Source organism: Telmatherina bonti, assembly GCF_933228915.1.
Source record: "Telmatherina bonti genome assembly, chromosome: 10".
NCBI lineage: Eukaryota > Metazoa > Chordata > Actinopteri > Atheriniformes > Telmatherinidae > Telmatherina > Telmatherina bonti.
In genome coordinates, this window is record NC_136628.1 from 13899385 (window position 1) to 13926986 (window position 27602).

General features: G+C 40.5%; 1 protein-coding gene across 1 annotated transcript in view; it reads right to left on the minus strand.

The window, feature by feature from the left end:
* The window catches only part of tcf7 (transcription factor 7), a gene marked incomplete at both ends in the record, with an annotated part of 76204 nt that overhangs the window by 3069 nt on the left and 45533 nt on the right, over positions 1-27602 (minus strand). The window contains 8 exons of the mRNA XM_079247983.1: positions 1548-1620; positions 2760-2808; positions 5120-5167; positions 6129-6236; positions 6527-6689; positions 6824-6943; positions 12205-12292; positions 25577-25703. Of these exons, the coding sequence (XP_079104109.1) occupies positions 1548-1620; positions 2760-2808; positions 5120-5167; positions 6129-6236; positions 6527-6689; positions 6824-6943; positions 12205-12292; positions 25577-25703 (776 nt within the window). The remainder of the gene's footprint in view (positions 1-1547; positions 1621-2759; positions 2809-5119; positions 5168-6128; positions 6237-6526; positions 6690-6823; positions 6944-12204; positions 12293-25576; positions 25704-27602) is intronic.

Here is a 27602-nt window from a genome sequence, read left to right on the forward strand (position 1 = left end):
TGGTTCTTCAGTGAAACAAAACACACGACTGATGCTGCATCAAAGACCCAAACATGGAAAAATCTTTCATTTCTGACTTCCCACAAGTGCCAAAGCAAGGAATGCGTCGTTCTTCGAAGCCTGTTTGTTAATACGTGATCTAAGTGATGACACGTTGGGCTTTAGCTAATAAGGTTGTAAAGTTGTGTTCTGTTTGTCGTTCTCAGCAGAAACAGCTGATTAGATTCATGGTTCTTCTTGACACCTCTGTCTAATTCTCTCCAACTCCTAACTGGCCGAGGAAGATGTCCGCCATCTCTAAGTTTGGTTCTGCTGGAAGTTTTCCTTCCTATGTTTTAAAGGGATTTTTTTTTAAATTTCCCACTGTTGCTCTGGACTCTGTAGATCAGTGTTTCCCATTACATGCAGCTCACTGACTCTTGACTTGCGGCTCTTGAAGCAGCCACTGGCTTTCTGAAAATGCTATCTAAACAAGTCATAATGATCCTCAATGGTGCAGTTCTCTCCACAAATGAGCGGCAGGCTGCTTGCAGGAACTTTGCTGTCCTAACGGCCCTAACTGACCCTGTCAGAGTTGCCAGTTTGGACTGATTTCAGCTGCACAGAACTCCGCCTTAAGAGCTGCTCCGTCAGTAAGCTCTTTATATATATTGAAAAAGAAACACCCACATTCTGGTGGCATTATTGTATTTTCACTGTATACTGTTGCATAAGAATGCTGTTACTCCGTGTAATATATAGGATAAAGATTCCTTGCTAAAAAGCTGAATGTTACTGATTTGGCAACGTGGCAGGTTACGTAGTGTGGCAACGCTCTCCTCTTGTCTTAGTATACTGAGTGCAGCTCTTGTTGAATTAACAGAGAGTATCACTGCTGTTGATGCTCAGGATGGAGGACTGAGTCAAAGAAATGGATCAAATAAAGATTGGATCATAACTGGACGACTGAACTGGATCGAACTGGACCGTGTCCCATGACTGTGGTAAACTGGTGCTGTACAAAAAAAGCTGAACCGAATTAACACACCTGAATGGAAACATATACATAATTGTGTGGTGTTCTTGTAAATCCCTCCCCAGACAGCTAGGTGCTTACCAGATGACCACTTTGCCATCTCTGACAGTTTCCTAGTTGAGTGGTATTCCCTGTAAACAGCTATTTCCAGCTCAGTTCCTGCTCATACAGTCCGGTATGACGGCTATCCTAAACTTTTATTCACTTCCTTTGCCAGCCATCGTTTCACACCAGAGTAAGAAAGTTTCCAGTATTTGTGTCTCTAATGTTTGGATCTGCAGAGCAGCAGGTTAGTGACAGCAGGCATGCAGAGACCAGGATGGATTTAGGAGACAGAGCTTGTCTGGAGGTAACACATGGGTAAATTTATTCAGTACAACAGAAGATATTTGGTTTGACCAGACCTCAGTGACAGCTCTGTCTCTGAGAGATGACAGTGGATCAGACGGAAGTGATGCGCTGGTGATCATATGGTTAAACGTGAGGATGTGCTGGGAGTTTGTGGTGTGGTCGGGGGGGGCTTGGTACAAACCTGCATGGACCGCACCAATCCGTTTGTTGGTTGAGGCCGAAGCGAGCCCGGCATTTCTTAGGAGAGCCCGGGTCTGAGCGCAGAGCGCAGCATGCACAACAACAGCCAGGAAGAAAAGCACAGAAACAGAGGAGAGGCGAGGAAGAGGAGACAAAGGTTAGAGGGTGAGGACACGAGCAGGGGAAAGGAGACACAAAGGCTTGTCAGGGCAGGAAAAACAAACGCACCAACGGGTCTGTCTGAGCAGAGCAAAGCATCCAGTAAAACTGTTAGTGGACTGTTACATAACACAACACCAACAACCAGCAGAGCGGTACAGACACACAGATGTGTAGAAAGAGGACATCCATCCATCCATCCATCCATCTTCTGCCGCTTATCCGGGGTCGGGTCGCAAGGAAGCCCAGACTTTCCTCTCCCCAGCCACATTTGCCAACTCTGCGGGGGGGATCCCGAGGCGTTCCCAGGCCAGCTGAGAGATATAATCCCTCCAGCGTGTCCTGGGTCTTCCCCGGGGTCTCCTCCCAGAGACCCCTATCCAGACAGCTGCTGTCAAACTGTTAGCACATAAAAAGATCTGCAACCATAAATACGTCTTCATAATTCACTGCTTGTGGCTAATATTCCTGTTTGCAGGTTCGTACATTTAGTTTAGGTTTATATTACGTTGTACTTGCAATGGATTAAGCTCATGTGTCTTCTGGCTACCCTTCCTGGAAGGCCCCATCCTCCCTAGCCAGTCACCTGATGTATTAATGCCAGATGAGCCATTATGCAAATGTGTTACATGGTGATGTGCTCAGGCGATGGAAGAAAAGCCCGGACTACAAAAACCAGAGCTTCAGAGCACCTGGATCAGGTGTTTAAACACTCAAAAAGGGATGAAGAAGCATCGTTAAGGCACGATGAAGCATCTTAGACTGAAGCTCTCCTCACTTTTCCTCATTGGTTCTCTCCATCTGCGACTATGTCTGACTTCTCACACCGGGAGCAGCACAGAAAGTTTTGCACAGTGGGATTACAACATCTCGATTCAGCTTACATGGAAAGCAGAGTGGGTGGGTGGTTTTGACGTTAGAGACACATCCTGCCTCAAAGACACTGCATGGCTGCACTTCGGAGCGCCAACGCACGCTCCAGCTCAACTGAATTCTTTGAAACTTGCAGGATTTGACAGCGGTCATGTATCTGCAGAGAGATATTTCTGTTTACCTGTGTTGGAGTCCTGCTGCTTCTCCCTTTTTCTTCTCTTTTTCTTGCCCTGTGGGAGAAAAAAACAAAACCAACCCCCCCGGGTGAGTTGCTGTAATGCGATGAATGGCTGGAAATGATCAGACAAGTCATGATAAATTCAGTCCATCCACCAAGATGGATAACACACTCAGACTAGACTCAGAGAAACATCCGAGCAAACTCAATAAACAGAGAAAAAAAAACTTCTGTTTGTCTTTCAGAGAAGTCACATCGCTTGGAAAACTGCGACTTCTAACATGAAAAGCTCGTTCTTCAAATCAAAAGATTAAAAATGTGAAAAGTTAAAAGCAACAACCAGCAACCAGGTCAGGGCGACGCCTTTAAAAAAAAAAAAAAAAAAAAAAAAAAAAGGCAAGACAAGAGCGAGAAAGAGAAACAAGAAGAAGAAAAAAAAAGCATCTAAAACTATGCATGCAAAAACTCAGGGGTCCTCCTAAAGATGTCAACAGAAAACCTGACATGTTCCAAAAAATCTCTTTCAAAGACTTTCGGTTCACCTCACGTCCAAAAAGAAAAGAAAAAAAAACCAAAACAAAACATAAAGCAATGTGAATGTATTTCTGTCCATGCTTGGAGGCGTCTGCAGGCTGACTATACTGTGTGACTGTTGAGGTAAACATCAGAGCTGTTCACACAGATCCGGTGATGGTGAAGTGAGGCCTCATATTTGGGTGAGATAAAGGATGTGGGTGCAGAACTCTACCGCCTACGCTTCGATGTCTGCCCTCCTCGACTCGCTCTTAGCATTGTCTATGTGGTTACAACTATTGTTGCAAACAAAGTTTCTCTTGTCTGTGGGTGTACGTGTGTGTTAGTGTGTGTGTGTGTTAGTGAGAGCATGTGAGTGCATACATGGGGCTACATGCAAGTTTTATTTCATCCGTTGACCTGGAGGAGAAACCCTCTAAAAGTGCGGGGGCGAGATGTGGAGCTTCTCTTCCTGTTGTGCTTGTAGGGTTTCTAACTTTTTTTCTTTTCTTTTTTTTTTTTTTTTGTGATATATGAAGGTGTGCGTGTGTGTGTGTGTGTGTGTGTGTGTGTGTGTGTGTGTGTGTGAGGGGGGGTGGGGTGGGGGGGGGGGGGGTGGGTTGCATCTCAAAAGCACCTAATGTTATTTCAAGCACAGCCCTGACACCATATATACATGCATGCAACTAGATATTATCATTACACACGTTCTTTTGTGACAAAGTTACTTTTATTTGCTGCTTCAGTGCAGCAGAAAGGTCACTATCTGTTTCCTGATGTTGTTAAAGTTTGCTGTAGGAAGTATTCAGTCAGCGCTTCATGGTAATATTGCTCTCATTTCAGCTAAAGCTCGGTGCTGCTATGAATGGTGGCCAGCAAATGTGTTATTATTTAAAAACTATCCACAAGAAGAGATGATGGTATGATTAAGAACTATATTGTGGGTATTTACAGCATATACATATATACACATACATATATATATATATATATATATATACAACTTATACTTATATTGGAGTATAAGAGGATGAGGGAACATTTAAACACCTGTCCTTTATGATTCAAAATATTCCATGCATGCAGGAACATGTCCTACACTTTCTAATATGGTTTATTATAGCTTTATAACATATTATAGTCATAATAGGATTATTTTAAAGCATTGGGTTAGAAATAATAATCCTCATTTTGAACTAACTAATCATAAACAGGCATCCTCTGCTCTTACTCTGTCAGCTCTGGCCATAAAAAGAGGAAAAAAGACAAAAATGTTTACATTTTAGATGTGATGTATGCTTCATAAACCAGAGTCCAGCTCAGTTACATACAGAGGAAAGCATAACAGGTTGTTACCCAAATGTGACTAAGCAGCCTCCTCTACTTCAGCCTCAACTGATGGTGATTATTTACCACCGAAATCATCCACAGAGACGACATGGTGAAGCCTTGCTACGTAGAAATACGGAACTTTAAGTGTTGCATTCTAAAGTGATACCAAGTAAACAAATAAACTGAAGCAGCGAGGCCAGCCATGCAGACCTGCTCTCTGTTAGTTGATCAAAATGGGCAGATTTATACCTCTGTGTAATGCAGCATCTTAATGGCAAATAGGTTGAAGTGCAAGACTTTGTGACGTGTATCCACAACTGACCAATCGGATCCGCTTGTGAGACTGCGGCTGCTTACATGCTGTTCGTGAGTCATGGGAGTGTGTGAGTCTTTGAGATATTTTTGGAAGGTGCATGCAAACTTTTGCACAGAAATACCCACAACCCCTCTCATGCAGCTCCTCACACACTCAATTTTCCACCACAGAGGTATAAATCCACCGTAAGACGTGTCCCTACCCAATCAGCTTTACTCTTTTCCCCTGCGACCCCGCTAAGGCCCGCCTCCTGCAAGAGTTCAACAGCAAACTGAGAAGTCAGAGGCACACAGCAGCCTAGATTCAGCACATCCCCAAAACATTCAACTAAAACGCACTGAAGCGCCCCACAGCTTTTTTTCATGGCTTTTCATTTACAGGCCCAGGTGTCAGTAATCACGCTGCTTACTTACATATCAGACAATGACAAAGATATTTGCTCAGGTTTATGGAATAAAAGCAAATGTTGAACATGTCTAAACTCAAAGTGAAGTTTTTAAACCCTGGATTTACAACATATACATATACATATATATATATATATATATATATATATACATATATATATATATATATATATATATATATATATATATATATATATATATATATATATATATATTCATGACTTTTTCTAAAGTAGCTCTTGGCTTAAAGGAGCTACTCAAAGTCCCTGTTATCTTACAAATCTGAAATAGGCTAATTCAGTGCCTGATAGTAAAAACAGCTCTTAGTAAGATTAGCTCATTTAGCTGTTTATTTCAGCGTTTTGCTAAATCGAAAGGTAAGAGTTTGATCTGACATGCGGAGATGCACCTGAGAACATTTTGCTAAACATTATTTCTTACTTGATCAAATTTGTAGTTTGTTTGGAACTGAGTTGTGTATAAAAGGAAACAAAAAAAAAACATTCAATAGGTATTTTACGAAAATGTAAGAAAAGAAAAGCCGTTTTTATTCCATTTGACTTTTAGTTGCTACAAGCTTGCTGTAACCATAGCAACGAAAAGACGCCATGGCTCTGGAGGAGCAGAGATTTTTCCTGAGTGCAACCTCATATTAAATTCATGATTTCAGGTTGAGATTTATCTAAAAACAAAGTGGAAAAGCTCGTCATTCTGAATACATTTTTACAGAACCAGAGAGTTGGGGAAGAGGAGAACAGAAGGAGGTGGGATGGGGGGGTGGGGGTAAGAAAAGGAAGTGCTTACGTAGTTGTCCCTAGCAGACCATGTCGGGTAGAGCTGCATGTGCAGCTGTCTTTCCTTTCTGGCCAACTCGTAGTACTTGGCCTGTTCCTCCCGGGTCAAAGCGTGCCACTGCAAACACAGGAAACCAGGACAGAAAAAACACACTTCAATAACAATTTATCTCAGCTTTCTAACGTTCTAACAGTTTGAGGAATAACCAATAAAAACAGACAGGCATGAAATCAGAAACGTTTTTCTTATCCATAAAACGTAAAACACTGCGTTATTGCCATGGAAACCGGTAGTGCTGGTTCACGTTGCCATAGTCCTCTCGTGTTCCCTCTTTGTAACCTGGAAACAGGATTAGTGTGTGTGTCTCAACATGCGTGTTTCTGCCAATGTGTGTGCACCCCTCTCACCCTTCGTCCCAAAATCTGATTGATGGCGGCGCTCTCCTTTAACGTGCACTCTGCGATGACCTTCGCCCTCATTTCCTTCATGTACAGCATGAAGGCGTTCAGGGGTTTCTTGATGACTGGTTTCTTGGGCTCCTTCTCCCGCTTGGCCTCCACATGGGGCTTCCTGAAGGAGCAGAGAGAGGAAGACGGTTTAGGAGAACATGATTAAATGGTATCGAGCTCTGGGAGTGTGACGACGGAGGGGGGACAGAGCGACGGAACAAAGCGAGCATGGTGCAAAGTGTGCATGATACTTACACGTACATGCCCCTGTCATACTGCTCATGCTCCTGTTTGCCTGAAGGAGGCACTATGGCTGGGTGGGGGATCCCTGTAGGGTGCATGCCTGATGGTCCAAGCATCAGAGAGTGAGGGAACCTGGTGAAGGGGAAAAGATATAAGAAGAGGAAGCTATGATAAAGATGTCAGTTTTAGATGGAGGTGGTGAGTCAGGAGCAGAGATGACAGTGAGCATCAAAGCAAGTAGCAGAAGTTTTGGGTAAGCAACGAGCCTGAAAGCATGACAAAGCCTGCTGGATTATTTTTTACCTGGTCGGGTCAGTGAGAGAACAAATCTAAATCAACTACATGAAAGTTGCTGAAATTTAAATCTGCAACAGAAATTTGATTAAATTTTGAATGAATGTTTTGCTTGGTGGACAGAGAAGAAAGAAAAACTGACTGGAAATTATGACCATCACTGAGGTTAAAAGCGTGGTGAGGTTACCCGCTACCACCACTAGAGGGCGCCAGACTCTTACTCAGAAACTTCGACGCCCTTTCACTTTTAATCCTGATCAGTAAATTTCATTACTTTTTTCTTTTGTCTGCAGGATTCTCAGGTAAAAGAGCAACAGATTCTTTAAGTTTTTACTCATTTGCAGAGCTGGAAAACAGACGTGACAAGAAAGCAGCATGAAGCATCAGCTGCTTGTAGCTTTCAGCAGCTAAATGAGCATCTTGCTAAAACAAACATAATAAAAACAACACGATCATGTAGGTTACTTTAGCCTTTTATGTATGTCAAGCTGCTAATAAGTGGGATTCATAGCTCTTTTATTAATGCATGCTGCTCTGAATCAGGGGATAAACATGAATTCTGTATCTACATGCTAAAAATAAGTTTCTAATGCAGGATTGTTTTAATAAACATTACATTTACTGTTTCTGTGATTTGCAACTGGATGGTCATTGAGCAGAAATCCCACCTATCAGGCATGACGCAGGTCTAAAGCAAACCACATAAGAGGTTGGTTACTTCTAAATTGGTTGAGAACTCCTCAATTATTGTGGCCTCAAAACAAGAGATCATCTATATATTGCAAGCAGATACTTAAATTGAGAATGTTTGTGTGTGTGTGTATGTTCGTAGACATCGTACGAGCTCATATTTAAATGAGTCAAATTTGGCTTTGGAATCCAGGAAAGACTGCGGCTCTCAGGCTCGCAGCCACAGTTGTGATGTGTGTGTGCCAAGTTTGCTTTTAGCTTCCAGTTTGCTGATTTTAAACTTTGTTTTATTGTGACTTTTGTGAAGCTGATGATCAGGAACACACACACAAAAGCTTAAAAAAAAAAGCTCAAAGGCAGCAGTACAAAGACTAGTAGTCTCCTAAACGTGTGTAGCAGCGATAGCTCTGACCGGCTTGGCTCAGTTGGGCTTCACTGAGCTTGTTCTGGTGAAACACTGAGCGGTCCTGTTTACAGCACACTGGTTCTAATTGGACTTTTGGCCTGAACAGGAGTTTACCACAGCATATGGAAAACTCATGTTTGGGCATTTTAAATGTGCTGTAAAGAGGAGCTGATGTTGCAAAGCGCTGCTTTTCGTTTTTTTCTGGGCTTGCTCCGGCTCGGTCCAGCCGGCCGGATGCGGTACCTGGAGTAGGATGAGGCGCTGGGGAGATTGGAGGAGTAGGGCTGCCTGAATCCACAGGGGGACAGGGCAGGATAGACTGGCTGGCTCTGCCTGCCACAGCACAGTAGAGGGAGAGACGGCAGCACAGTGAGGCTTTTAGCTTCACAGGTGTACGTTTGTGGTGTTTCTTCTTGTTTCTTTAAAGGTTTTTTTTTTTTTTTTTGCAAATTCAAAGCTTTAAGCTTACAATTAACCTTTATGATTAATTAAGATGAAAATAAAACTCAAGATTTATTTAAAAAAAAAAAAAAAAACTTAAAATGATTCTACTGTCAAACAAACAACTTTATTATTATTAGATCTAATATTTATTTTAAATATTTAAGTTTAAAAAACATTAAATGAATAAGTGAATTATTTAAAATTAGGTAAATATTTTTGTTAATTTATTTTAATAATTTTATAGTAATAATTATTGCTATCATGTTTTATTATTTTATCTTTTAAAAAATTTTTTTTTTTATTACTCACATTTTTAAATGGTTCTGTTTTCTGCTTATAAATTCATGTCAAACTGTTTTAGTAAATTTTTAGATTCCTGTGTGTGAACAAATATAATAATAATAATAATAATAATAATAATAATAATAATAATAATAATAATAATAATGATCATAATAAAAAAAAATAACTAATACTTCTACTATTACAACAACAACTACTACTACTACTACTACTACTAATAATAATATTAAACTGTTACAGTAAAGTGGTGTTTAATTCAAGGCCTTAACCCTTTATTGTGCAAATGACCATATTTGATCACACACAAAATGCTTCTGCATAACTATCCATGAAATCCTCGAACCCTGCTGAGTTCTCCACACCAACAATCAAAGATCATCCCAGATATTTCACTGAGATCTGTCTTCGGGATAAACATTTAAAAAGACTGTTTGAAACAAGTATTCAAGTTTTAAATTCCTGTAATATTCCCATCTATTATAACAAAACTCTTTTCTATGGTTGAAAATGAAAATTTGTAAGTATTTCATAGAAGATTCATGTCTCTCTTTATGCTGAGACAGACAACGTCCAGATCAGCACTGCTGAAAGCTGTGCGTCAATACTGGGCTGACGTAGTGGGAGCACAAGCACAAGCTCACACAAACACACACACACACACACACACACACACACACACACACACACACACACACACACACACACACACACACACACCGTGGGAGGTCGAGGGTGAGGATGGGGTTTGAGACAGAGCCTTTGATATGTAGAAAGCTGTTTCTCCTGAGAGTCAGTGGAACATTCCTCCTTCTCCAGCTGATTCATCCTTATGTTTTAATGTATGCAAACACACACACACACACACACACACACACACACAGACGAATTCCAATTCACATGTATCACTTAAACCAGCATTAAAACCTTCATCTTGTTCTCCTCTCCTGTTGAGCACCAGGAGGCAGCATCTCTGAGCTGGAAAGCGGTCCAGAGGTGACGAACCTCAGCTGAGGTCAAGCTGCACCTTCAGGTCAACCCTCACAGCAGAACACACTCTGGATCTAACACACCATCCATCAGTCAGGGTTACTAACTTTTCATTATCAGATTTAAAACAAACAAACAAACAAAATAAAAACAGGAAGCTGACTTTCAGCATCTGAATGATTGGAAACGGCAGCTCCTGAGTGACGGCACAGTCAAACGGAAACACCCCTCCCACAGTCTGTGGCAGGCATGACTGAACAGAGGCCTGCTGGGAAAAACATGAAAAGCTCCACAAAATGCTCGGTTGGGCTGCTTCACACCTTGTTGTCACTTTTAGAAAATAACCCAGAAGATGCAGCTCATCACGAGGACAAAGCTTAAGAGACAGAAGGGACATGTCTCCCGCTCCTGGTGTTTGGGTAAAGGATCAGTCAGAACAAATTTACCGCCTTAAAACACGACTTTTCTTTTTTTTTTTTTTTTTTTTTTGTTGATCCCTTTCAAATGACATCAACCACGCCGTCTTCAACCTGAATGTGTGTGTGTACACACACACACATTCAGTTCCAACCACTCAGAGAAATATATCAAGAGTAAGAAATATATTAGGTGTAATCCTTCCTTTTAAAGTTGCAACTCAAAATAATTGTTTTTTCTTTTTTGCTTTTTCCACACTGTGCACATACGCAGCATCTTTGATAAAAAAAAACCCCACACAGTTCAAATCATTCCTAACTTCCTCCTGGTGTGAGGCGACTAACCAGTAATCTGATGGTCTGGAGGGGGACAAGCAGAGGTGGTCATGGAGGGACAGGAGTCCCCTGCTTCGAGTCAGAGCAACAGAAAACAACAGCTTGACATTTTAAGTGCTCGTTTTCCATGTCCCCCCCCCACCCCCCCTCCTTCAACAAAGGAGCTCACTGCAAGGGGCCAAAACGAGCAGATAATCTGGGTTCAAGGAGATTATCTGTTAATAATACTTCTGAAAATCCATAGTGAAGTGTCCTTGTCTGAAAAAGATAAAGCGGCTGTAAATCAGAGACTTAAGAAACATCTGGGGAAGACGGCAGCTTGTCCGACAGAAATACGATAAACGCACATAAACACGCATGTGAGCGAATGCGCACGCAAAATTTTAAAGCTTTCAGCCCGAATCTCTGTGACATTTGATGTAAGCCTTTAACTATTCCTGCAGGGGATTTGTCAGGCACAGATTCTGTAGGTTGTAATAAATGGATTTGTGTTGATCCATAAATCAACGGACGTCTGACATTAGAAGCTCACAATCAACCAGCATGACGCTGCGAGTTCACCATCAACTCAGAAACCTGGAATGAAATGAAAGAAGATGGAACAGATGTGGCCGCTTGAAGGTTTTTTTTTCTGCAGAGTTTCTGCTGCTGCTTCAGTCCAACAAGAAACAAACCAAAAAGGGATCTGACACACAAAACAATGTTTGAATTTATAGTTTGAGAATGAAGTTGTTAGCATGTCCCAGAATCCACCTTTTATCTTTTTGTGTGTATTAAATAAAATCCAGGTGTTTGCACCAGTTCATCTTGTCAACATCATTCAACTCTCAATCACCTAACATGTTCCCTTATCAATAATCCATCATGATGTGCTGCGATCAGACAGACAGAACTTTATTCTGCTCTGAGTTTCTTCTCAGTTTTTTGCACATTCCTCGGGTTCTGACCAGAGGCCATGGCTTTAAGTTACAAGTCCTGAGCAAACAGGATCAAACAGGGTGGTTGCCATGGCAACGGGATTTTGAGTCACCTGCGCTGACAGCAGGTGGGGCGGTGATGAATGTAAGGCTGATCCAGGTCAGAGTAGCTACAGTGTGGGTTTGTCGTGCTGTGTTTCATTCATTCATTCATTTCGGTCAGGTCACCAGTCCGTCGCAGGCGACCCGTCCAGGGTTGTTTTTTATTTTGTACCAGCTTCGGCTAATGAGAGGATTATTTACATTCACTACGAGTAAAAACTGGTCACACATTCTCATCCTAGTTTCCAGAAATGTGAATGAAACATTCAGATTGCTACTTTTACTTCACAATAAGGAAAAAAATAAACAACAATAAAAAAAAAATAAAAAAAATCAACAAACAAATAGATGGAAAAACCATCTAATGTTAATTTTCAATTGATAAACAATTGATGGACTAATTATTTGGTCTGTGAATTGTAAACAACAATGAACGTGGATCATTCATTGAGTAACTTTAATGTTAAATTGCAGAAATGATTAAACAAATGAACTCACCAGCTCATGGAGGGAGTGATTTGGCCGACGCTGCCCGGTGGGAGGGAATAATACCCTGAGAGGTCCTGGGATTGGTGCCGGTGGACACCTGGAGAAAAACACACTCACATTAGTTCATTGTAATTGCAGCTTCATTTGTACATTTCATGTGTCATTTTAACCAGCTGTGGTTTTGATGCACCATCAGCACCATGAAGCACCCTGGGAACCTGCTGTTAGCAGCTAAGACGCTCTTCCAGGACACACACTCTCCGTCACAATGTGTGTCCGTGTGTGTGTGTGTGTGTGTGGGACCCTCCACTGGGAGCTGATGTTCAGCACTAGATAGAAGTTGCGGTAGAAGTTCCCACATTGTAAAAACATTGAGACACACACCCCAACATGCACACAAACATTCATTCTTCGCGTCTACTTATAGCTAAAAATGCTTTCCAACAAAAGCGCCGCAGACTGTGCGACTCTCAGCCTTCACACAGTAAACATGCAGCTTCTCTCTGACTGTCTCTCCCTTTGTGCCCTTCAAAGGAAGTCATTTGTCAACAGGCAGCACCTAGCATTTAGCGCGACTGGGCTGCTAACCTGTGTTTGCAACAGAGGAATGCTCTAGATGACTGTAATTTGGCCGCGGCTCCGGGCCTGTCTCAGGACCCCGAGCTGCTATAAATCTGGATGGCAGGAATGTGACTGAGTCAGCCGACCTGTCTCACCACTCTGATCCTCTCCCTTCTCTCCATCAGTCTCACCACACCCGTCCTCCCCTCTCCTCCCTCATCTTTTGCCGCTGCACCTCCGACCTTCCACAGCCCAGACTCCTGGTTCCTACCATCGTTCTCACCCCTCCTTTACCTTTGACCTCCTGTCTCCCTCCTTCATTACAGACCTCAGCTCCCGCAGTCCCTCTCTCATCTTCCTCTTTGTCCGTCCCTTTACATTACCTCATCCTCTCCTCTGCTTCACCTCACCCCACCTAGTCCTAACACCTATCATTTACCTCATCACTTATCAGGCTATTTATTAAATATGTGTGGAGTGTAAACAAAAGCATGAGGGATTATGAGACTTGGGGAAAGAAATGTCGCTGGCTAAATCTATAGAAACACACTGGTATGGGAATTAAGCCTGTAATGGTTAACAGACCACATTTTATGAACAAACCTACTTGAAAACTTTTATAGAAAAGTCACAATGAGCACATTCATCCGACAAACATAACCAGCTGAAAGCTTCGATCCATAACTTTATTGACATGAAATACTTTTTATGAGGCCAAATAACAGAGGAGGAATGGGAGAGTTTTCCCAGCATCATCAACCTCAACGATGACCAAAAATCATCATACAGAGTCTTTATCAGGGTATATTTCCATTTATTAGAAACCGTTTACACTCAGTTTTTGTAAAGGCTGACAACAACAATACACACACAGACACACACACATTTAGCAACATAACAAAGGGAATTTTGATTAACAGGTTGCACAACAAAGCGCTAGCTCATTTAGGATCGCTTTGCGTCAGCAAAGACAAGAAGGTCGACACTGTGTGTTTACTGCGAAACGCCATCTATTTTTCCACTCAACAATGTTGGGTGACTCACAGTGGGAGTCTCTCTGTGGTTTGGAGGCGCTAAAGAATAAGATATGTCTCAGAAAATATCGGTCTCTTCTGCTATATATTTTCTATCAGTCTGTTGTAGCCAGTGCAGTGTTTTTTGGGGTCATCTGTTGGGGGGGGGGGCAATATGACCCTGAGGGACAGGAACAGGCTGGATAAACTGATCAGGAGATGTGCTTCTGTGATGGGGAGGAGGGTGGACACTGTGGGAGAGATCCTGGAGAGAAGGATGAGGTCTCTCATGCAGGGCATCCTGAGTAACACCAGGCACCTACTACACCACTCTGCTCAGAAGAGCAACCACAGTGACAGGCTTCTCTCCCTACGGTGTAGAAAGGAACGGTTCAGGAAGTCGTTCGTTCCTGCTGCTATAAGACTGTGTAACAGCTCAGTCTGATACTTTTTATTACTATTGCTAGTAACTTTTAACTTTTTTAACCTGTACTGAATGTGAATTTGTGTGAATGTACAGCTGCTGGACACTTGAATTTCCCCTACGGGGGATTAATGAAGTATTTATCTATCTATCTATCTTAAAAAAAAGACAATCAAAAAGATGGAAAAATAAAGACGTTTATAAAGCAGAGAAAAAGTCTGAGTTTCCCCACTCAGGTTTCTGGCTTACATTTCCTCTCAGTGACAACAGCAACTTAGGGTCATTATTATTGTTGTTTTTTTTGTTTTCTTTTATGTCAAAGCGATGCAACTCTCATAGTTTTATACTTATATCTACTGACCAAAACATTAAAAGAAAAATCCACTTTTGCAAACAGCTTGTAGCTCGTTTTTCCTTATTGTCTGGTTTATCTGCAGATTTAAAAAAAATGTTTTATCACCTTTAACTCACTTCAAGGCTCAAAACAAAGGAAAACACATGTCTGTATTATTTTAGTAAGTGTGCTGCACAGTGGAGTAGTGGCAATGTAACCTCACATCAAAAAGGTTGCTGGTTCAATCCTCGATTGGGGGAATATCAAACAGGGGCCTTTCTGTTTTTGAGTTTGCATGTTCTCCATGTATATGTGTGCATTCTCTCCAGGACTCTGGCTTCCCCCCACCATCCAAAGACAAACTTATTTTACCAAGTGTCTCAAACTCTCACACTACTGTAGAGTGGGACTGTATGAATATTTAGCATGTGCTGGGACGAATGGACAAAATTAGAATCTAAGAAAAGTAGTAAAAAAAAAACAAAAAAACAAACAAAAACTAAATAAAAGCTGAACCAGTAGGTCCTAACAGTTAGCCGTCAGGTCTGGGTCCTGCTGAGTGAGCCGGCGCTACCCAAAATCAATCTGGAGAGGGCCGAGTGAGTCAGCAGGTAGGCGACAGTAGCCAGTGGTGTCCCGGCTGATGCCTGACGACCATCCATGGCTCACCCACTTGGCCCCATTCAGGTAGACCAGGGGTGCCCAAGTCCGGTCCTCCAAATCTACCATCCTGCTGTTTTTAGGTGCAACCCTTCTCCAACACACCTGAATCAAATAAGTGGCTCGTTAGCAGGCCTCTGCAGAGCTGGATGACATGCAGAAGAGGAATTCAGCTATTTGACTCAGCTGTGCTGGACAGGGGTTGCATCTAAAGGTTGCAGGATGGTAGATCTCGAGGACCGGACTTGGGCACCCCTGAGGTAGACTGTAGCCACTCCCGCCATGCATCTGGTCAGAGAATGGACCAAGATCACATTCATGCTGTACTTTGGTCAAACCAGCCAAACCATTACAATAATCTATCCCCATTCTCACCAAAGGTGGTGCTGCATTAGTATTTAGCAAAAGAAAGGGGAAGACCCGCGTGAAGAAGAAAACTGCATTTACTCCAGTTGCGAGCTAAACATGGAGAAGAAACTATTGCTGTTTTGGGTTTTTTATTTTGTCTCATGCAAGTATATTGCAGAAATACACTGCAACAATGACGCAGTATGAACAGTAGACAAGGCAGGGGACTCTTAACGCAATTGTTATGTATTTACCCACAATGCAACACAAAGCCAAATGCAGGAAGTGACTTTATTTTGTAGTCCGCTTCCTGTATTTGGTCGACTTGATACGGGCCGAGACCTACTTACTTTGGCGCATTCACATTTCCCCAAACGACTTTCCGAGCAAACAGACTCGGATTCGATGTGAACGTTTCCTTAGAGGCAACTGTTGCTAAGAACAAGTTAGTATTTGTTGTGAGAGCAATGTTATGACTAGAAAATAAAAATCCTTTGGTCAGTAACACAAAAACATCACCTGCTGTGATGTCCTACAGTCTCAAGTGTAGAGATGACAAAACTGTCTTACATCTGACACAATAAAAAGTGTGAAGGTTTTTCTTTATGAAGTTTTGATAGTTTATTATTAGGGGTGTGACAGTATGCTTTTGTCCCGATTTGATTCAATTACGATTTTTTGGGTGCCGATTCAATTTATTGCGATTCTCACAATTCTCCAATATTGCTGATTTTTGTAGAATAAAAACAAAAAAAAAAAGTGTAAAACCTTCTTTGCTCGTCATTTTTCTTCATCTCAATGAGGAAAAAACAACACAGTAGCCAGACCATCATTCTGCTGCTATAATGCCCAAACAGACACGTTAAAAGATCAATAAAAAATGACAAAAATTTTATAATGCATTAATTTTATTTATTTGAAAAGAATTGTGAAAAAAAAAATCCTGATTTCCGATTTTTCAATTCGATTTTCCCACCCCTTCTTATTATAATACAATTGTGTTTTCCGTTCCAATGTGGATTGCCAATTTCTGCCAGATGAAGCATAATTTCTATTAATGCACTTATGTCTGACTGATGAACAGAAAAACTTTGAGATCTCTAGACAAGATACATTTACCAGTAACTGTGGACAACTGTCTAATGTTGTTATTACACAAAACTGCTGTTGGATTAGTTTACTTACACAGAAAATATGTATAATATCCAGACTAGATGCGTGCATTCGCCTGTCCCCATAAACCCCTTTGTCTCTCCATCTAGGAACTTGACCAATCAGAAGATGCCTCTGTTTTCACAGAGATAATAGGTTAATTTAGAGGAATGATATGATTGTTGACTATTCCAGGTAAAACAGAGAAAATAATGACTAAAATAAGAGCTAAAGTTGGAGATGAAATGTGAGAACTTGCCCTTTATATCTTTTTCTCATCATCAAGAGAGCGGCCTTGGGCAAATGTTCATAATAACACTGTATCAGATTAAAAATTAACTTGAAATGAGAGTTTTTCTTAGAATGAAATCTGATGAAAGAAACCAAAAGATAATTAAAGTTCAGAACACTGATGGGTGATAACAGTGAAAATGCTCCTTGTAATACCGCAGCGGTGAAACTTGACATCCTTTTTCGAAATCACCCATGCTTCCCTAAAATGACTGTCTGGCAGACACCAAAACCGAAATCCTAAACCCAAGTTTTATTTCAGCGGTTAATCGGTCACACTTCACTGTGATGGAAACATAACCCTGGTTTCTGTAAGTCACGTTTCGTCCTCTGCCACCAGCTGCCCCGTCTGCTGTTGGGAAACCTGAAGGGGAAAATTAGCAGCAGTAATGGGGCAGTTTTCTTTGGAATGCCCCTTTTTTAAAGCGGCCGTCTAATAACAACTACAGCGACTGTCTCACGGTCTCCATGTCAGCAGCTCGGGAAACACTTCAAAGGGGAACTAATTGAGTCAAACTGGCTCTGTTTGACTTCAGTCTCAATGCGTGCATGTTAAACTGAGAGTTGAGGAGCTGAAAATAGTATTCCTGCCCCGATAATGCGCTGTGGTGGTTACAACCACTGAGAGTGAAAGCGCTGCAACTTCTGAGCCTTTCAATGCCTGTGTGGTGTACATAAAAGAGCCCAAGACCAGAAGAAACTTTGTAGTGCTTTGTTACAGTAAGGGGCGATAATGAGCGCCGACATAATGACGCCTGATTTTACTCAGCAGAGAAACACTTACCTTGCAGTAATAATAAAAGTTAACTTTTTACAGTGTAACCCTACACATTGATTTGCTTGATTTTGTGATGATGAATAAAATTTATCACATTTTATTTCTAATACACGGTTTCATTTCTCTCCTCACCTTTTTAAGCGTGCTCTTGTTTCAATTCACACGTGCAGACCGAGGAAACAAACAGAACAGCCATGTGGGAGTCAAACGCTGGATAATTACCATTATGCATTCAACTCAATTCAGTTCAGCTTCATTTGCATGTCTGCATAACGCCAATTCACAACAAGTAAACACAAGATTTAACAATTTTATCGAGACAACTCACCTAATTTAATGAAGTAGTTTTGCATTCTTTTACTTTGCATGATACTTTACAGTTAATATGTGTAATTACTCGAAATGCCATGACCAACGCATGGATTGTGGGAGTCATTTTTGACCAAGACATAATTTTTAATCCAGATATCAAGCCTGTATTGTGTGTGCAGCATGTTTTCATCTGAGGAACATTTCCAAGATCAGAACCATCCTTTTTTCACAGTGATACTAAAAAGCTGATTCATGCTTTTGTTACATCCAGCATCAATGACTTTAATGGGATTTAATGTGGATGTGTGAACAATTCTTTTACAATCCTCCAGCTGATCTAAAATACTGCTGGCAGAGAGCTGCTGAGAGAGACCACATATCTCCACTTTTAGCCTCCCTTCAACAGTCTCCTGTTAAATTGACAATATAATGAAAAAATTTGTATTATATCTTGCTAAGTCATTGATGGTCTGGCACCATCCTTATGTACCACCACTTACCACCACCATATCACCAGATTGCTGGCCTGTTAATGTGCCATGGGTCTGTAAGTCCAGCGTAGCAGGTAGAGCCTTTAGTTTTCAAGCTCCTCTCCTGTGGAACCAACTTCCAACATGGTCCAAAGATGCTGAAAACTTCTCTGTTTTAAAGACAAATAATAGTATCTACTCATTTGACAAAGCTTATGCTTAGTCTACCATTAGTTTAAACCTGTTTTAATTTCCACGTTTATATGAATGTGTTTTCATTTCTTTACTTATATTTCCATTGTTAAAGCTATAAACAATACTTCTATTTACTTGTTATTTTACTAGTATGTTTTATGTTTTTAGAGAAATACGGCCTAAAAGTTTTTTTTTTATTCAGTCAAAATTTGGTATTGATTTACAGCATAGAGTAAATGTAAGTAATGCCTCCAAAACTCAGTCAATTGAGCCCAACATGCGGCCCACAGGGAATCTGCCATGATATATGTCCAGACAGGTGTCATGTATTAGGACCTTTTCTGGTGACAAAATACTTGCAGTACTCTGCCAAAAACTTATATCTGGACCATATGTGTCCCACAGTAGCCTGGATCTGACGCAAATATAGAAATAATCTTGGTTTCAATTTAAAATATTAATTTTTCAGATAAATGACTCCAATAATTTTCTAGATGCATGGTCTTTAATACTTTTAAAATATAAAAATCTGAAACATAAAATAAATAAATGAATAAATAAATATACTCATAAAGTTCAATTCAACTAACCAAACTCAAAACACCAAACCGACCCTGTTTGCTCATTTCAACAGGTGTTAAAAACATGAATGAATTTTTCTAAGTATTTTTCTGATTTTTTCTAAATAAATTTTTAGAAACAGATATTTCTTAAAACAAGTGGCATTAAACAAACGTGACTCAAAACCACAATAAAAATATTTTTTACTGGGGACTATGTTAAGATCAGCAATACTAATTCACATTTGGTGCTTATGAGCATATTTTTAGTACAATCCACTCATGGTAACCCAATGACAGATTAAAACCTAAGCAATAATCTAAAAATATGTCAAAACTCAGCAGCACTCTGCCAAGGTAACTGGCGCATAACTACTCCATGCAAATAGTGGGTCACATTTCTGGTCACGTGTTCCATAAAGACATATAAAACCATACAATAAGTACAGACGTGTTTCATTTCTGCTTTTTCACCCTGTGTTTTATTATCCATCATCTGGTCAACAGTCATAACTGGAAAGCAGCACAATGTGATGGTGCTCAGCAAAGATGTTGGAGTTTTGAACCACATATGGTGTTATGGTTGAGTGCAGAAATGACTGAAGTGACTAGGCTTCCCAGCTGGGTCGCACAACGTCCAACATGACCTTACAGTAGGGTCACTGCGGCTTCACATCATTCATCAGACATCTATAATCCTTTATAGCTTAGTAGCCTGAGAAATCTAAAATGATATGATAGAGACAGACACTGAAAATAATAGAAACTAAAATAAAAAATTAATTATAATGCATAAATCTATGGAACTATTTAGAGTAAAAACTGGACACATGCATGTTGTTAATAATTAAAAGCTGATCAGTTTGTTTGGTTTGACTACTGCTGCATCATAAGAACACAAAATCAGGAACGAAGAAATTGTCAAGTTCTTTGGTTACCATGGAAACTGGTTCCATGCATTCCTGTTATTGTCACGGTAAGTCTGTAATCTTAAGTCTTGTCTCCATCACAGTGAGGCGATGATGTAAAGCGGGGCTTAGATGTGACAGTCTAAGTTTAGACCTGACACCACGAAGGTCTTTGTGTCACTAAAATTCCTGCAAATATTTCAGGTTTTCACCGGGCAGGGTGATTACGTTACTTTGGGTGCCAGAAAAGTTGAACCCTGATCTGCCACAGGCAGCTCTTTAAGTGGGTAAAGATATTCTCATGTGTCTGATAAGTCGATTGTGTCACGCTATGATGCAGGTGATGCAATGAGAAGAAATTTACAGCTGTGACATGAGACACGTCAGGAGAACTTAAAGGGAAAGTCTGGATGTGGGGAGGTGGCGGTTAAGGGTATGTTTGGTTAGATATTACTGAAGGTAAAGTAACATTTTAGGCTGCTCTGAAAACAGACAGTGGGTGTTAATGGAAATAACACAGGAAGTTAACTGTGCATAGAGAAAAAAAGTCAGAGCTCTGAACTAAACACACAATAAAGGAGGTCAAAAGAAGAAGAGAATAAACTTTAGGCAGAATCGTTAAAAATAAATCAAACTTTCTGGTAGCGACCCACAGATGAGCTTCCAGGAACGTTACCACCAGTGTGACGTTATAGTATGGAGAACAAACACAACAACAGGAATATTGAATGAATAAAGCGACCAGGGGCCGCATTTATAAAACTGAGCGTAGCAACGATGACTACAGGTGGCGTATGTAAGGAAAACAGGAAATGTAGTGCAAAAATACTTCCCGATTTATAAAGCAGTTTGCATGCACTACCCACGCCTGTTTTGTTTTACAAATCAGGATCAAGACAAGATTTTGCACACATGAGGGAACATCTTGTCACGCCCACACTATAAAAGGTCAGGTGAACGGCCCAAATAAAAATGAATTGATCTTATTTCCATGACAGTTCAGCAGGGAAAAAAGCAAAAAAGAGGAATTTTCTGGTATACGAGTTACAAAATTCTAATAGATAAGGTTGTAAAATGTCACAATATTTTATCTGATGGACACGGCATGGACATCAGCACCACAAGAAAGGCAGAGGAGCGTCCCACCGTCCAAATACATGCGTGTTAGGTTAATTGGTTACTCTAAATGTCCCTTAGGAATGAGTGTGTGTGAGTGGTTCTTTGTCTCTGTGTGGCCCTGCGATGGACTGGTGAGCTGTCCAGGATGTACCCTGCCTTTCGCCCAAAGACTGCTGGGATAGGCTCCAGCTTCCCCACAACCCTTCGTTGGATTAAGCGATAATTAAACATAAGACACATACTGTTTCTTAGACATTTGGCATCACTTAATGGTGCAAACTTTGCTCAAAATCCTATGAAACGCAATCTGAGTTTTGTCTAATGGACAACATAAGGAGAAGATTACACTATAAAAATGTGGCAATATCACATGGTAATAAGTGGTAAATATCGCTGAAAATCTTGTACTTTTTTATGTTACATTTTGTTGAAGTGATAACTAAAAACTTCATGTTTAAAAAATTTGACTTATCTTAACATTTTTCCATAGGTTGGGTCTTTATGTGTACAGTAATAAGCTTTTAAAGTTAGAAAAGAGCTAAACACTTCCTTTAAACATTTTATTTTACTGATATTTGACAGCATTGTACTAAAATCTTCAGCCGTTCTTCATGTTTCAAAGAAAACTGGACATTTGTGCAGAAAGTTATTGCACAAATGTAAAAATAGAAACATCCCAACAAGGTAAAAGCAGATGTTCAACACTCCTAATGAAACTAACATTTAATATTTGGCCTGAGCCTGATTTGTCATCGCAGCGCAAACTCTCTCGCCACTGGGCCGAAGTGAAGGACATTTCTGAGCTCATCTTTAGATGTTAGCTGCATTTGTCTGTTGAGGTGATCCCAAACAACATACTGAGGGTTTAATATCGGGTCTTTGTTGGATTTCTTTCTTACTTTTGAAGGCCATCACTTCCAGATACCGTTCATTTAGATAGCTTTTTAACCCTAACTGTACCCTTGTCATGAAACCTTTCCCATTATGCGCCAAAGTATAAATATTTATACTGCTGTTTAATAGAGTTTGTTTTATTTAAACCTTTTTTTTTTTATTGGATTTGCTGTGACACGTGTTTCTCTGTCTTGTCAACTTGGAACCAAAAAGTTGTTCTAACAACTGAAGTGAACAAAGCTACCATCTTTATATCCCAAGCTACCATTTGTACCCCTACCACTTAAGAGTTAATGTTTCCAGACAAATAACTGGCTCAGATCAGCTTTTCATACTTCAGCTGTAATCCTCTCAATTCCTGTCAACAGGTATGAAAATATATTAATCCATGTTGAGCTGGGTGCTGCACGCGGGCAAAAAGAAAAAAGCAAGACATCACAGATGAGGTAACCCATACCTGTGATCAGCTGATAAATGACAGGAGTGAGGTGAGGGTGTGTGTGTGTGTGTGTGTGTGTGTGTGTGTGTGTGTGTGTGTGTGTGTGTTTGTTTGTGTGAGTTAGAAGCAGGTGGCTCAGTCTGTCATTACAGGCTGAGTCACTGTGTTAGTGTCAGCCGTGGACACACACACACACACACACACACACACTCACAGTCTTGACGAGACAAGGAGCATGTGTTTGGAGGAAAAAGGGGGATTTCCAGACGGAGCTGGCAGGAGATTGCCTGAGGTCTCTGTTTAATACCCAATCGCAGCGCTACAATACTCCCATTCTTCCATCTTCATCACTCTATTGTCTCGTTCTGAAATCCTTTTCTACTTTTCTCTGAGGAAAAAAAAAGAACTTTGGTTTTTCATCATCACTGTCAAAATATTTCAGCAATCTTGTTCAGAATCAGGGACTTCATACTTGTAGGGGAAAAATGCATAAATTTCCAATCTGCGTATCAGGATGATGAGTTCATGCAACGGTGACGTCTGTGAAGCTGCACACATCTGTCCACATTGTTTGCTAAATTCTACACTGAATTTAGTATTTGGTCCGAATCAAGTTGAAATTAAATTAAAAAAAAAAAAGAGTAAAACAGTCATTTGAGTTCTTCCCTAGCTAAGCCACAATTTTTGATAAATTGCCTCGGATCGCAGTGAATCAGCTTGAGTGGCCGGATGTGATTGTTATGAATTGACTTGATTTATTGGGTGTGAATTTACTGACTCACAAAGTTTTGTCTTATAACTCAAGAGACAACTTTTCTCAAATGCTGAAATGTTCACTAAATGACTCAAAAAACTGTACACGCATCTTATTTACTTTCATTTTTTTGTTCAGAGACTGGTTGTTACTGGTAGCAGAAATCCCTGCATCGCTAATAATGCAGTTTACTAAGCAACCACAGATTTACATCAAATAATTACTGAATAAAAGAGCGCATTAGTTTCATTTCTCGGAAAGCATACTCACACACTCCTTTTATCACTCACTCGTCACAATGTGAAGACTTTCCTTTTTGCTCCTCCACTTTTTGTTTTTCATTTTCATTCACTCTGACAGTGTATCATTCAAATAAATCTACATTATGCTGTAAAATCGCTGATTTGCTTTGTATTTTTGAGCAAACTGCTTGGTCTGAGAGGGAATCTGAAGGGTGTATGATGCGTTGGTCATAGCAAGCATGAACTGTGATGTTAACACAGCACTTAAGTTTCTAAAATAGCAACAGAAGCAACACAGGAAGTACTGCATGCCCATCAAACACATGCAACGGGAGTATTTCTGCTGCAGCTTTTTTTTTTTTTTCCCCCCAAAATGTCTAAACTTTGACAACTGTTGCATCTCTGGGGAATTTTCCATCTTCTCCTGCTCTGAAGAGACTAATCTAAACCTTGACATTCCACACCTTCAATGCAACACTTCTGCAGGGCACCAGTCAGACCAGCCTATAAAACCCATTGGCTGACTAACATGACAACGAGCCTTTTTGTTTAGGTTTGCATTAATGTTGCAAATGTTTGTGCAGAGTCAATTCAGCTCAGGCTTTAACAAACAAACTAACAGTTTTAGTTATAAAGAACAGCCTCATCCACCAACACATTTTCTAGCATTTCTCTTTTCAACTTTGTTACAACTCTCACTTTGTTTTAGCAGACAAAATGCTTTAGATTTCACATGTTTAAAGTCAGACTGAGCAAAGATTTAAGGTCTGAAGGGGATGTTCTCACCACTCCACCTTTATTTCCAAATATGTTGACATCTGGCTTCGAACTCAAGATGTTAGCTTATCTAAAGTCTTCAAATTGGCAGTCTACAACATGTGTGAATGGCTCAGATCCTTTTTCATATCAGAACAGAATCAGAATCATCTTTCATTGTGATTGTGCATGGTACGACGAAGTTTGGGTGATCTGCATAAAATGCAGATGCAGCAGAAAGTGATTGAAAAGAACATTTAAGTGGAATATTACAACCTAATTACTGGGAAGCAAAATGTCTAAATTAATCCTGAAATTTCAGGTTTCAGTAATATATTACATATCGATATAGATGATGTTATAACTATTGTAACATTTTAGGAGGTTGATCCTCACAGGAGCCTGAATGTGCTCTATAACTACAGAAAAACATTGATTCAATCAAGAATTTATGAATAAAAGAGAGAAAGATTGAGAAATGTTCTACTTTCCAAAGTAAGGGGGGGGTTACCTTTTAAGCCCCGCCTTCTACAAGGCGAAACTGCTGTAGCATCTAAATGTCAGGGTGTGTTTGTTTGTGACTTCCAAACAGAGCGCAGTCTGTGTTTGCATGAATGGCTCGCTAAGGAGAGCCCGAGCTGCTGTGATGGGTTTTTGTGATTGTCAAACTAATTGTTTCCATCTTTGTGTGTGTGTGTGTGTGTGTGTGTCTGTGTGAGGTTGGCGGTCCCTTCAGAAGAGCAGGCCACTTCAGAGCCGCTGTGGAACCGCCACAGGCTGACGAGCCGGTGCTGCCACTTCACACACGTTGTGCGTGCGAATGTGTGCTTGTGTGTGTGAAAGAACGCAACATTGTAAATGTATTACATTTGTGTGTTTGCGTGTGTTCACATCTGGTAAAATGACACAACATTTTTATATGTGTGTGTTCTGTCTCTTTGCAGATGTGGTGAGTAATGTGTTGACGGGACAAACAGTGTGTGTGGATGAAGATTTCAGCAACAATTTACCAGCTTATAGTTGTATGTCTGTGTTTATTTGTGCATTTGTGTGTGTCTGTGTGTGTACATGAGAGAGAAAGACAGTTGTAATATCTCAGAGTTCAGCATCGGTCGTGCACACGTATGTCCTGACATTCCCAGCTACACTTCAGACTTCTGTGTGTTCTTACCTGTCTTCTGGCTCATGTCTGTGGGCAGGTGTGGAGGACTCGGGCTGAAGTGATCGTTGCCGTAGGGCAGCAGGGACGTCAGCGGGTGCATCCCGTGAGACTGCTGTACCACCGACACTTTGTTGGACTGTTGATCAGAAACAGAAACACACAGAGGTTAATTAAGATGAAGTTTTAGCAGGATTAGCAGGATGACACCAAATACTAGCTAGCATAATCATTTCACTTCAAGCCATTGGAAATGCCAGAAATGTAGTTGCTTTTGCTGTTGTTTGGTTGTAGTATCACAGTGTGTTGGAATGTAAAGTTTTTTTTACTTTTAGCTGGAGTTGCAGTTTAATTTTTAACATTTGGACCCATTTCCCTGCAGTAAGTAAAGGTTAAACTTTGGAAAGTAAACCCCATTGTCCTGAGCTGCTACTGGGCTATGGAAATCTGACAGTGGTCTTTTAATCAAATGATAATAAATCTAGAACTTCATCAAGTCATTCATTCATTTTAAAACTACTTAGTCCAATTAAGGGTAGCGGGAAGCTGGAGCCTATCCCAGTAATCACTGGGAGAGAGGCAAGGTACACCATGGACAGGTCACCAGTCCATTGCAGAACTTTTTATATTTTTCTTGTATAGTTTATTATTTTTTTGGCACTTGCTGTTCTTTACATATTCTGTTTTATGATTTTTTGGTGTGTTTGGACTGCTGGCGCTGACATTGTTTTCTGTTCTGATTTTTGATATGCGATGTGGTTGTAAGTGAGTTACGAATGAGTTGCCCTATTAGAATTAATAAAGATCTTCAATCAGTGTTGGTCATTTACTTCAGTGACTTTTACTTTTTGACATATCAAACTCAGGATATTAGATGTTTTTCATGATCAAATAAACTCAGTGAAGCACATGTTATTAAAGCTAACAACACCTTGCGACTACATTTTCAAAGTTTTACTTCTGAATATAATGAAAGAATGTTGCAATTATTTATGTTCTCAGTCATTTGCTTGTAAAAGTTTTTAAATGACTCAAAGCAAAGACATACAAGATGAAAAAAAAGAAAAAAATCTAAGTTTTGTCCATAATGGAGTCACAGATGTAAGAGTGGACAGATAATGTGCTTTTAGCGAGACGTGTGGGGACATTAGCATTTGTTTGCAATTGAGACAAACACACACACAAGAAGAAAGAAGAGGAGAAAACTGGACATTTTCAACATGTTTTGGAACAAAACACTGTTTCTCTCACTGGTTTTCCGTGGAGAAGGGAGGAGGAGGAGAAGGAGGAGGACCATTTGATCGATAAGCCTTTGATGATCAACTGAGACTGCGTGCGAGCTTATTTGCTTTCATGTTTCTGTTTACAAATGGCTCTCAATAACTTTTGTGAAACCCAGTTTTTGCTAATGCGCACAGCATGTTGGCTGACACACGATACGTCGCAGCGGTTTGCTAAGTTGGAGTCAGCTAACCAGGCGTCTTTGAGAGACTTTAAACTTGGATATGTTTGTGCATGAACTGGGGAATGTCATTGCTTCTGTAAACATGCATCCTGATGTGTGAGTGTGAATGTGTGTGATTGGATGTGTGTGACTGGGTATAACTTTGCGTGTGTGTCCGCAAACTGTTTAGTCTTTAAAAGCTCAGCAGAAATGCAAATTTTCATGTATATTAACTTTTTTTTTTTTTTTTTTTTTTTAAAGAAAACATCTTATTTTGCAAACTGACTTGCACAAATGTGTGGATGCACGTAGGTCCATTTGCATTCATGTCTGTGTGTGTGGAACATCAGCACTACAGAGGGGCAGATCTGCCAGGCCCCCTGCTGAGTTACAAAGTGAATACCTTATCACTTAAAGGCAGCGCTTCCACGCGCTACACTCTGCATTCACACATACACACACACTTTCAACAGCTCTACTCGTATCCATCAGCATCTTGGAAGTCTGACCAAACACACAAACACAGACGCAGACCTCTCTTGAGTATGCTGCACGACCAGCCGTGGCGCTGAGATCAAAATGCTTTTTAATATT